This window comes from Hakea prostrata, chromosome 5, assembly GCF_041222555.1.
Source record: "Hakea prostrata isolate BN-2017 chromosome 5, UWA_Hpros_2, whole genome shotgun sequence".
NCBI lineage: Eukaryota > Viridiplantae > Streptophyta > Magnoliopsida > Proteales > Proteaceae > Hakea > Hakea prostrata.
This window is the reverse complement of record NC_142604.1, coordinates 55,449,376-55,462,384: the sequence shown is the minus strand read 5'-3', so window position 1 is coordinate 55,462,384 and position 13,009 is coordinate 55,449,376. Positions and strand designations below refer to the sequence as shown.

Here is a 13,009-nt window from a genome sequence, read left to right as displayed (position 1 = left end):
GTGTACGAGCCGATGCTTTCGCCATTGCTTGCTTCCTTTGAGATCTGCGAATCAAGTTTTTGAAATTTTAAAATTGAAAGACAATATAGTAGCGAGTGAAAGCGGAGGGAACGTATCCCAAAATTTTTGTTTAGTGTGACCATCCTCTATGATTTTGTAAATTTGAATTTTTTAAACCTTCAAATATAGTTTTTTTTTTAATATTTAGACATATATTCTTGCATTTTCTATTACAACCGTTTGATTTATTTAGCAAAATCCTGGCTATTGGCGGCAGTAGCTGCCCGCTACAGTAGACAAAAATCCGGAATAATGGAGTCAACATAATTTATTTTATCTTTTAATTTTAATTTTATTTATTTATTTGACTTTTATAATTTTTATAATTTATAATTTTTATTTTTAACAATACCTGTCACTAACAATACCGGTCACAGCCGGACAGCTCGTCATAAGCACAATTCCTCTTTCACATTGAAAAGTGTTCAGTTCCCTCATCTTTCCTCTTCTTCTTTCTTCCCTCCATCAGATTTCTGCTTCTGTTTTTCTAAGTTTCATCGCATTACATTTCTTTCCTCTTTCAGAGAAGAAAATGTCATCTGTTGGACAGCTTTTTGGAGGGTCCTGCCTCTCGGCTTTCCTTCAGGTGGCTTTTGACAGGTTTGCCTCTCCTGAGTTGCTTGACTTCTTACTGCGATGGGAAATTGATTTGGAAGAAGTGGAATCACTGAAGTGGACAACAGTTATGATTCAGGCCTTATTAGATGAAGCTGAACTGAAGCAATTCACAAATGGTGCTGTGAAGCTGTGGTTGGACCACCTCAAACAACTTCTCTATGATGCAGAGGATATATTGGATGAGTACGCCACCGAACTTTTACACCTGAAATTGGAAGCTGCCCAACAAACCCAACAGGTACGCCACCCCATTCCTCTCAGTACTTCATCAAGTGAAAGTAGTATTTCTTCTGCATCGAACTCTAGCATTGAATCTGCAATAAATGGCATTAATGAAGCTTTGGAGGGAATAAAAGGCATCGGACCTAAGGTATATAGTATCGCCGAAGAGCTGCAAAGAATTAAAAGGTTTGGATCAAAAGTAAGGGATATCAATCAGAGATTAAAAAGTGCAGCACAAGAAGGTGCTGCTCTTGGTTTGGTTTCCAGTGTGGGATTTGGGTCCTCAAGGCCCTTTTTTTTCAGTCAAAGGCCACCTACGAGTTCTTTGGTTAATAAATATAGACTTTTTGGCCGAGAAGAAGACACAGAGGAGATTGTTGGATGGTTACTCTCAGAAAAAAATTGTCAGTCATGCCAGCAACAATGGCAATAATTTCTCAGTACTGCCAATAGTGGGCATGGGCGGTGTTGGAAAGACTACCCTTGCTCAACTTGTTTATAACAATGAAAAAGTCACCGAGCATTTTCATCTAAAAGCCTGGGTTTGTGTATCTGAAGATTTTGATGTGGTTCGCTTAACCAAAGAAATTCTCGAGTCAGTTACTGGTTCATCTCCTCCTTCAAATTCATTGGACCTGCTACAGCTGAAACTTCAAGAAGCATTGAACAAGAAAAGATTCTTACTGGTCCTAGATGACATGTGGAACGAGAGCTATGAGAGATGGGAGGTTTTAAGAACTGCTTTTGAAGTCAGTACAATAGAAAGCAAGATATTGGTTACAACACGGAATAAGGGAGTTGCATCAATCTTGCGAACCGTTCCAAACAACCATTGTTTGAAAGGTTTGTCAGATGAGGCTTGTTTTGCTCTTGTTAGAAGGCATGCTTTCATGGATGAAAATTCAGATCATGCAAATCACAAGTTGGCATTATTTGGACAAGAGATTGTGAAGAAATGTAAGGGTTTACCATTGGCTTTAAAAACATTTGCTGGTCTTTTATGGGATAAAACAGAGAATATTCAATGGAAAACTATTTTGGAGAATGAAATATGGGATTTAAGAGAATCTGAGATTCTCCCATCACTCATGCTGAGCTACCATCATCTTCCTGCATTTCTGAAGAGATGCTTTACATATTGTGCTTTATTTTCCAAAGGCTATGTATTCAGCAAGTTGGAATTAGTTGTCTTGTGGATGGGAGAAGGTATAATTCAACCGAAAGGGAAAAAACGATTGGAAGATATAGGGGCTGAGTATTTTGATGAACTATTCATGAGGTCCTTCTTCGAGTTATCTAGTCATTGTAATGCTTTGACAGAACGCCCATTGTTCATTGCCCCAACAAAAGAAATTCGAGTAAGATCACTTTTCAAATCATCAAGTGACACAAGATTAAGATTTGTGATGCATGATCTGATCCATGATTTAGCACAATTTGTATCCAGTAGAATGTATTGTAGGAGAGATCATGATAAGTCATCCCAAGTTTTAACTACAACTCGTCACTTGTCTTACACGATGATGAATGATTATAATGTTGAGGTGACTGAATTTGAGTCCATGAAAAGCTTACGCACCCTTCTAACTCGGAATGGTATTATAAGAAGTCCAAGACACTTCTTACCAAACATGCAATTCCAATTCCTACGTGAGCTACGTGTCAAAATTTGCAACCCTGAGTTGCCTGATTCAATTGGCAAGTTGAAACATCTAAGGCTTCTTGATCTCTCATTTTCTGACATTGTGAAGTTACCTGACTCGATTGGACATCTTTACAATTTAAAATCATTGGCACTTATTAGCTCTGGGAAGCTTAGACAATTGCCTGAAAATTTGGGTAATCTCATAAACCTTCAAATATCTTGTTCTTCCAGGAAACTGGAGCTTCCATAAAATTCCATTAGGAGTGGGTAACTTAACCAGCCTTCAAGTGTTAAGCTCAATGGATATAGGGCCACAGAAAAAGTTATCTGAACTCGGTGGGGAAAATGTAGGCAATAATAAGCCAGAAGCTATGGTGGCCAAGCAACACCACCTTGGGTTACAATTGCACAACCTTACATCTCTCCGAGCTCTTCGAATATCAAAGTGTGAGAATCTAAAGGTACTATACAAGGGACTACATGCTCTAGTGTCTCTATGAACATTAGTTATACATAGTTGCCATGCTATTTTGTCGTTCAAGGATACAAGGTTGCCCATTGCGCTTCAAGAATTGAAGATCCTTGACTGCAAGAATCTGGAGTCATTACCCAATGAGCTACACACTCTAACATTTCTCCAAGAACTTGTAATTGAAAGTTGCCCTACTCTTGAGTCCTTCCAGGAAACGATTTTACCTATTGCACTTCAAGAATTGAGGATCTTCGATTGCGAGAATCTGGAGTCACTACCTAAGAAGCTAGACACTCTGATGTCTCTCCAAGAACTTGTGATTGAAAATTGCCCTGCTCTTCAGTCCTTCAAGGAAACAAGGTTACCCACTACAGTTCAAGAATTCAAGATCATCAATTGCAAGAATCTAGAGTCCCTGCCCAAAAATTTACTGTGCAGCCTAACTTCTCTCCAGAGATTAGAAATCAAAGAGTGCCCTGCTCTTGAGTCCATTCCAAACATGGATTTACCAAATGCACTTCAGGTGGTTTCTGTTCTAAATTGTGGGCAGCTAAATATCTTGCAAAAGGGGCTGCTGAAACTGACGAATCTTAAACAATTGGAGATTGTGAATTGCTCCTTTCTTACAGAGTGCAAGAATCTTGAACCCCTACATACCTCAGGTCTTTATAATCTAACTTCTCTTTCATCTCTTGCCATTGGTGGATGTCTTGCTCTCGTTTGCATGCCAAGGGGTCTGCTTCCCACAAACCTTAAAGATTTTTGCATCAAGGACTGCCCCATTCTTGAATCTCTATATGATGGACTCTCCCACCTATCCTCTCTTAAATGTTTGGAGATCCATAACTGTCCAACTCTGACACAACGGTACCAAAAGAAGAAAGCAGAAGAGTGGTCCAAGATTGTCCAAATCCCAAAGGTAATAATAGATGACATATGGCAAAGTAGCATAAACACCACAAGTGGATCTGGCCTCTTATAGTAAAATCTACGCGGAGGGAGACGTACAGATATGCATTGCTGCTAATATTGAGGTATTTCTTCTTTAATCAGATACGAATGATTTTTTTCTCCTAATCCTGTAATCACTTATGTATGTCTTCTTTGATCAGATATGTATGGTTTCTTTCTAGCCTATAATCAGATACGTACCACAGCTAATATGTTTGACTCCTCTAATAGAAGAGAAACAAGAGATGGAATATTTTCTTTAAAATTGCTCAACAACCAACAAAAAGCAGCATGGCAATTTCATGAAACTTTAATTAGCCTCAGATGGAGTGCTATCTTTGAAAATGCTCTAAAATATATACAAGACATGCAATTGCATGGAACTATTGAGCATCTACAAGGCATCACTTATCAGCATATCATTAGTTTTCTGCATACCTAAAAGCTTCGGTCGGTCAACAAAAATCACTGAAGTTCAGTACAGTATGGATCTGTTCTACAATTCAGCAGGTCATGTTTTCAGCTCTTTGCAGGAGTTTTGAAATTCGAAATGTGGGATTAAAAAATTTTAGGGTGAAGAGTGTGGCCATCAACACAAACATGTAGTCCATGAAGACTCATTGATTATAGCAACAACACACATCTAAACACAAAACCTTCCCCACCTCAGACTATTCTATACTCCTCTTCCTTTACCCTACTCTTTCCTTCTTCCCTCTCATTTGAGGGCCTCGTTCCTATGCAGGGAAATGTTACAGAACATAACAGTAAGAGAAAAAAGAATACTTTACAAGCTTTCCATTCTTTTTGCATAGTTTATTCATTTACTCTTCACTATCTGCATAGGCTTTCTGATTCATCAATTATCAGTCACTGAATTATGTTACTGTCGTTATTATTTTCAGCTTCTAGTCTGGTTTCTAATTATGTTTCATCAGCGGTTTAAAAATCAGAACTTGTTCATCAATTTCAGCATTCCGACTACTAGTTTACTCACTTATAGTTTCAGTTTCCTGAATACTTGCTATTATGATTCTGTTTTAACATTTGATGATCCTGATTGGATTCCTGTTTTCAGTACTCAGGAGTCAGGAGTTCTGACCAAATTCAGAAATCCTAGTACAAGTCCACTTCTTCAAACCTTATTTTCTGGTTCTGATTTGTAAAACTTGATCTGTGCAACTGTTTATTCGTTCCATATCACTGGTTATTTATTAACTCTGTTGTCATCTATTTGGTACAAATCTGGTCTCAATTTACCACTAAGTGTGGACTTTAAGTTTCCTAAACTGAGTAGGACTTGAATACATCTTCGGAGTTCCATACTTTTGGATTACTGAGAGTGAGATTTTCTTCTTTATTCTTTTATTGGGTTGGCAGGTCTAGTTCTTTTACTTTTATTTTTACCTTGTCGTTGGGATCAACATATTCCATGTGATGGGGAGTTGAAGTCTTTTGTCTGGTGAAGCTGAGGGGATTGCATGTCACTTGGTGTCCCCCCAACCGTTCCCCCCCCCCCCCCCCAAATTGTCTCCCTAACATAAATAATTCTCTTGAAGCTTTTCCCCCTATTGTGGAAATTTCTGCAAGTTGAAGGATATCTTCAAGCACTCAAAGTAGTTGTTCATCAACAAAACAATAAATTGAATTAGCCCCAACCCCTTTCTTCTTCTCCTAAAACCTAATCCTCTACACCCCCAAACCTAGCTTTACCCTTCTCTTGTTATCAATTTCTAGAGACCTAAGACCTGCATAGCCCATTCTAACCAGTGTAAAAAACTGCTTCCCTTTGGATGGAATGCTCCTCTGCCTACTTCGGAGTGCTCAATCCAACCTGCAGCCCCAAACCCATCTTTCTCCTTTTTGTTTTCTGGTTTTCCCAATGCCCAAAATTCACATAGACCTTCCACCTTCAAAACAGGCTCAAACCAAGTTTTCACCTCCATTTCCAACCCCTCCAAATTTAATCCAGAGTTAATCCAATTCTGACTAGTCAAAATCCTAAATTATCCTCCTTACAAAGAAAGAGAAAGCCCAAACCTAACTTGTTGCTTATTCAATCTAACTTTTCCAGCCATTAAAACCCATACACAACCCCCCCCCCCCCCCCCCCCCCCCCCAAAAAAAAAAAAAAAGAGAGGAACCCTTCACTATGGATTCTGCATCACTTATTTTGTCTAACCCCATTATTGAATGCTAGGTCTCATCAAAGCCTAACCCTAATGAAGAGATAAAACCCATTTTTACCTAAGCAAGCTCCCAAGTTCATCCAAGTTCCTGAACAAGGTAAAAAATTCGATCGAAATAAACATTTCGACCTTGGAAAAGGTCGAAATTTCAACCACTGGATACTTTTTTCCTGATTCTTGAAAACTCAATTTCGAGCCTCAAATGCACTCAAATTGATTTGGATTTTTGCATACTAGCTATTTCAAGCATAATAAACACTATAATAACTACTAGTTTACTAAAAAACTACAGAAAATGTAACATCCAACATTCCAAGTATATAGTACATGAATCAGAGAAGAAGCTGTATTGTTATTACTTACAACTTACAACTTACAACTTACAACTTACAACTTACAAGTCTATTCTATTCAAGCCTCAAGGTCTCCCTCTTCCGTCTGCACCCCATACAAATGACAATATAACTCCCATGATGTTTGCCCCCGCCCCATATAGTTTTGGACATAGTCAAGAACTACACCTCTGTATGTGGCCTCATCCACATGCATAAGATTCCCTAACGGTGGGAAGTTGTGAATCTCCAAAGGAACTGGTGGTGGTGGGCCTTGTGGCTGTGGAATAGTGTGGAAGATCTGCTCAACAAATGAAAGACCACCCTGCCCCTGGCTCTCAGGACTAGGAGAAGGATAAGGATACTGATAAGGTCGCAGTGGTTGACTCCGATAATCGACAGTGGGAGGGACACCATAAGCTCCATAGGCCGCTCCATAACCATAAGGCTCCAATCGTGGCTGACTGGCCTGACCCTGAATTTGATAGCCACGAGGGACACCATATGGTCCATAACCATAAGGACCATAACCATAAGTCGACTCGGTAGAACCAATACTCTCCACAACAGTATCATATGAGGACTCTGCAGGCCTATGCCATCCGGATCCTCTGGAGGTGGAGGAGTCTCTAGCATCATCAATGCTCATCGATCTCATAGATCCCACCAAGCTCTCGGCATCGGATGGACGGTAGGACCCATATGATGGCGTGTCCTTTGTGCTCCAGCCATGCTGTCTCCCCTTCCCCTTCCTCGAATATGTAGAGGAAACATTTTTGCCTCGAGATGCAGCTCCAGTATGGTCTGAATCCTGTGTCGCGTGGGTGAACTGACTCTCTCCTGTGAATCTCGGTGGTCGTCCTCCCCCCCCGCACTCTCACGTCCAGCAGGTGGTGGTGGTGGTGGTCTCTCCCTAGGATCAGCTGAATCCTGATCACGAGGTCCCACACCCTCCTCATCCCCTCCATCATCACCATCGTCGTCATCGCCGGAGGCTTGAGTCACCTCATCCTCAGTGTCGGACCATAAAATCAAATCCTCACTCTGGGTGGATGCACTAGGGTGTGGCACGAAGGGACGGGCGGGCTCTGCATGTGGCCTCCCCTTCTGGGCCATGAAGTCCCCCACATCAGCCCCCATCTCCTCTGCAATCTGACTATTGGGAAGACCTCCATCCTCATCCAGCAATCCGTCTCCACTATCCCTGATCCAGTCAACTACTGGGTTATCATCATCATCCATCTCAAATATGTCGGCCAACTCGATATTGGTGCTCTCTCTATCCATCCCCTGTCTAATATGATCCTCTCTCAGTCTCATATTATAGTGTAGGTAGACAAGGTCCTCTAGACACTTCACACCCAATCGGTTGCGCTTCTTCGAGTGAATGAGGCTAAAGGTGCTCCAATTTTGCTCACAACCAGTGGCAGAACATGTTTGGGAGAGCACTTTGCTTGCAATCCTACTCAAGTTGTGTGAATCACGTCCAAATTGCAACCACCACTCAGCTGCAACAAACATAGACTCCAAGTCATTTTAATACTTAAATAACTAAATTAAAGATAGAATATAATAATTAAATGTATAATGGAATAAATGAATGAACTTACCCGCAGGGGTGGTTTCCTGTCCCGATACGGCCACAGCATGACCGAAGCTCCCAGTGGCATCCCTAAAAGCCTTTATTTAATATATAAAGAGAAAAAAACAATAACTAGTTAGTAGTTACTAGGTTAATGACTTAATATAAAACTACGAATTGTGAATATCAAAAGATTCTAATCACTATCTCACCTCCATAAGGACGACTGCTTGTTTAGCTGTATCCGGTTCGAACTTCTCCACTATAGGTGAGACAACATCCATCAAATCTTGCCTCATCCCAAGATTGTCCTTGTAATGGTACTTGGGATTTAAATAGTATGCTGTGTAAGAAAAAGTATGTCATAAAAGGGAATAGTTAATGCTTAATAGTGTGATAACATAATGAAAATTAAATTAAATACTAGACTTAACAACTCACCAGCCTTATGCAGTGGATGCTGCAACATAGACTCCCATCTACTGTTGATGATTTGAAGGACTTTCTTGTTGCCGCGTGGGTGGACCTGAGCAACTTGCTGCTTCATCCTATCTACTGCAGCAAATATGTGTGCTAGAGTAGGTTTTCTTTGCTGATCTACCATCCTCAACACATTCACCACAGGCTCAAGCATCTTCACCACTATCCTCACATTGTGCCAGAAACTCTCATCAAGGATAGTCAACTGAGCTCTCCTTCCTCCCACTGATGAAGAACCCTCCCAGTTAAACCACTCCTCTGATGCAAACATACTCCTAAGGCCAGTCTTCCTACTCTCAAAGCTTTGCAGTGCTATCCAATTAGTAGCAAATCTGGTTATGCCTGGCCTCACTAACTCACCTTGACACTTGTCCCTCATCATCCTTAATGCATAGGTGTGGTTATATATGAAGGTGCTAACATGTCGAGCTTGGTCCACCGTATTCTTCACAAGCTTGACCTTTCCAATCTCCTTCAACATTAAGTCAATGCAGTGAGCAGCACAAGGAGTCCAAAAGAGCCTATATCTGTCCATCCATCAAGGCATCAAGCCATCAATACAAAGTTATAAAGTGTACATGTATATGTGTAATGTAAATATATGCATTTACAAATGAAAATTAATACTATATGTTTAGACTTTAGATACCTGGAGTTCTCCTGCATCTTCAACCCAGCTTTCTTGTAGTTGGAGCCATTATCAGTCACAATTTGAACTACATTTTCCACTCCAACCTCCTTCACCACTTGCTTCAGTAATTTGTAAATGTATTTTGCATCCTTCTTCTCACCGGATGCATCTACCGACTTGAGGAACACCTGTCCTCCCATCACAATTCAACATGAAATTGATGATGGACTGTCTCAGTGGGACCAGTCCAACCATCACCATCGAGTCACTCCATAATGATTCCACATGGGCTTTAATCCCTTAATGTACTCATTTATGTCCTCTTTATGCTTAGGCAAATACACATTATATATCTCATATGGAGTGGGGCCCCGTACACCACTCCCGACCCGCGCCTATCTGCGCTCAATCATATCTCTATAGTAGGGCCCCCGAGCTGTATGTCTTTGGAACACTATGGTAATACGCCCATTTGGAGAAAGCCATCCCCACTTTCTCCTTCACACTCCCCCATAAGTGCTTCAACTTTCTCTCGTTTATGCTCGGGCCTCGCAAATAAGGCCGGATCATTGCGAAGAATCTCAAGATCCGGATCTGTAGGATGTGCTGAGGAAGCTCGACCCCTTGTAGGGGCCCGTGGGATAGGAGCCTCCTGCCTCACACTCTGAGACCTCCTCATAGGGACTTGGGAGCCACCTATGCCTCCCATACCTACTGGCTCTCTAGAGGACCCACAACCCAGACCCCTCTGTTGCCTCCTGATGTCATCAATCCTCCGTTGCTCCCTACTCATCATCATCGCCCTCCTCAGCTGATCGGCCTCTGGATCAGGGTCACTGTCTCCTAGCTCATCCCTACCATAACCCTCAGGATCTGGAAGGTCATCTAAGCAGGCATCCTCGAACTCATCCCTCTGTGTTCTCTTCTCTTTCCTCTTTTGCTTTCCACCACTAATATATGAGGCCATTGCCCTCTTGATCTCTACAGGAACCTTTGGGCACCCTGTTACATCCCTGTTGCCACCAACTAGATGCACCTTCAATCTAGTGGCCCCACCTCCTCCTATTTGTTTCTTGAAGTAATTACACTCACTCTTTCTCTTATCAGTTGTCAGTGGCCTCCCATGATCCCAAGCTATGTCTGACATCTTTAAAATAGAGTGCTTGATACAAGAAACACACACTAAGTATCTTGAAAAGCTCCACAATATGCTCCAAAAATGACATACATGCTTCTAAGTTCTAATAATAACCTCCTATTTTTAAATATAAAAATATATGTATAACTATATAAGTATTTTTTAATAGATAAATAATTTTAAAATATATAAAATACACACTATCTTAAAAATATCCACAACATGCTCAAAAAATTGCATACATGCTTCCACTAATACTCTCCTATTTTTAAATTTAAAACAGAAATTAATTATTTTTTTAATATTTAAATATATATTTTTAATTATTTAAATATATATTAAATACAGTAAAATTACATAATTAACAGAAAAAAATTCAACACCATCACAGCAATATGGTGTCTCAACTCTCACATACATTCATTTGAAGCTTATACATGTACTATACATAAACATTTTTAACAATATACATAATTTAGTAAATAATTTTTAATAACAGAAAAATAAAAAAATAGTAGGAAGAATCAAAAAATAATTTTGACACTACAAATTCATAGATCATCACTCTAAAGTAAACATATATAAATTTGGAAGCAATCTAACATGATTTAAGGCACAAATGAAACAAAAATAAAAAAATGAGGAAGTTGGTTACTCACCTTGCAAGATTTGAGAAAATGCACAAATGGAGGAGCAAATCAAGTGTTTGAAGGAAATGGAATACTAGAAATTAGGTGTAGAATGGGATGAAAGCAAGAGAAATCAGCAAAAATTGCAAAATCAAGTCGAAATAGCTCTGGCGATATGGCTCGAAATCTCGAAATGGCGAAACAGGGTCAATTTTGGGTATTTTATAACCTGTGGAAGTGTCGTTTCGGCCCGATATGGTATCGGGCCGAAATATCGATTCATATCGACCAAAATTTCGGTCGATACGAAACGAAATCGGATACTTTTCGTGCCTACTACTATATTTCGTTTCGAGTTGGATTTTTGTAGGCATTTCGATCGAAATTTTGACCATTTCGATCGAAATTTTCTTCCATGTTCCTGAATATTGTCTGCTAATGGGATCCTATCCAATCTATAGGACCACATCAGGCCTTGCCCATTCTTTCCTTCAACATTGGAAAGCGAAGCCTTAAGCACAGAAAAGAAAATAAAGGTGATAAGGCCTCAATAATTCTCCATTGATTTGTTACCAGTAGGTATGAACTCAACACACAGTTTCAGTAGAATGATCTTCAGATAGTAGTTGAATTCATTAAAGCATTCTTGAATGGATACAGCTAATGAAAATAGACAAGTTATACTACTGAAAATAGTTGAAACTATAAGATAAAATTAAAGATAACTCAGATGAACTAGAACAGCTGTAGTCTAGCTAATCTTCCCCAGAGGTTTCCCTCTCCCCAAGCTCTTGCTTGTGTCTTCTTTTCTACTCCTCCCTCTCCCCCTCTGCCTCCTTCTATAAACATTCCCTTCTAACAAACTCTGCATATAACCAATTCTTGCACATTCAACCAATCTTCCTTTGCCACCTGGACATTCTTTCTGCTCTTCTGATTTTCAGCAGGTTAGTGGTTGCTGTCCACTTGGAAGCTGCCACCTGTCCCCTCATCATTTGGATCCCTGCAGCAGCTGTAGGTAGTGCTGCTGTGTATTCCTTCTTGTTCTTTCATTTGTACACCCTGGTAATTAGGGGTCTATCAACACTCCCTCCTTTCAGTTTCACCTTGTCCGCAAGGTGGAAATCTGGAAACTGGTTATACAGTTCGAGGAAGTCCTCCCAAGTGTTTTCACAACTAGGCAACTGCTTCCAATTGATCAGTACTTCAAGTGCTCCTCGAGGTGAGTAACGAATGTCTAGTAATTCTTCAGGGGTGAGTTGAAGTTCTCCATTTTCAGCTAAGCATGCTGGTAGTGGTTGAGTGGTGATGTGAAGCCCCACTACTTTCTTCAGTTGCGAGACATGAAAGACTGGATGGACCTTGGAGTCAAGTGGGAGTGTCAACTTGTAAGCAACAGGGCCTATTTGAGCTTCAATAGGATAGGGGCCATAGTAACGATGGCTGAGCTTTTCATTCGGGCGTTTGGCGAGGTTCTTGAAGCGGTATGGCTGGAGTTTTAGAAAAACTTCCTCTCCTACTTGATAAGTGACATCCCTTCGGTGTGGATTAGTAGAGGAACGCATGCGGTCTTGAGCCACACGCAAATTGGTCTTCAGCTCATCAAGAATGCTATCCTGTGTACGGAGGAGAACATCGACTTCGTCTACCTTAGAGCAATTCCCTTCCCATTTCAGCAAAGGTGGGGGTGCACGGCCATATACAATTTGGAACGGGGTTGTTTTGGTGGCGGCATGATAAGTTGTATTGTACCAATACTCCGCCCAAGAAAGCCAAGTAGTCCAATCTTTGGGTTGCCGAGCACAAAAACAGCGGAGGTAGATTTCTAGCCCCCGGTTGACGACTTCCGTTTGGCCATCAGTTTGTGAATGATAAGCGCTGCTGAACTTAAGATTAGTACCTGCTAATTTGAAGAGCTCCTTCCAAAAGTTACTCATGAAGACCCGATCTCTATCCGATACAATGGACTTGGGAAAACCGTGAAGTCTCACTACCTCCCTGCTGAAAATCATAGCTACTTCCCTGGCTGTATAAGGATGAGTCAGGGCAATAAAGTGTCC

General features: G+C 40.6%; 2 protein-coding genes across 2 annotated transcripts in view; both read left to right on the top strand.

The window, feature by feature from the left end:
* The window catches only part of LOC149016663 (putative disease resistance RPP13-like protein 1), an 81,760-nt gene extending 76,331 nt beyond the window's left edge, over positions 1-5,429 (top strand). Inside the window, exon 2 of the mRNA XM_089154740.1 lies at positions 5,349-5,429. The gene's annotated coding sequence lies outside the window, so the exon portion shown is untranslated. The remainder of the gene's footprint in view (positions 1-5,348) is intronic.
* LOC149016664 (putative disease resistance RPP13-like protein 1) lies at positions 538-4,045 on the top strand. Its single transcript, XM_089155959.1, is given in 4 exon segments — positions 538-1,312; positions 1,314-2,756; positions 2,758-3,006; positions 3,139-4,045. Coding segments are annotated over 4 exon segments (3,273 nt in total). The 5' UTR covers positions 538-592; the 3' UTR covers positions 4,000-4,045.
* Positions 5,430-13,009: the final 7,580 nt, after the last annotated feature.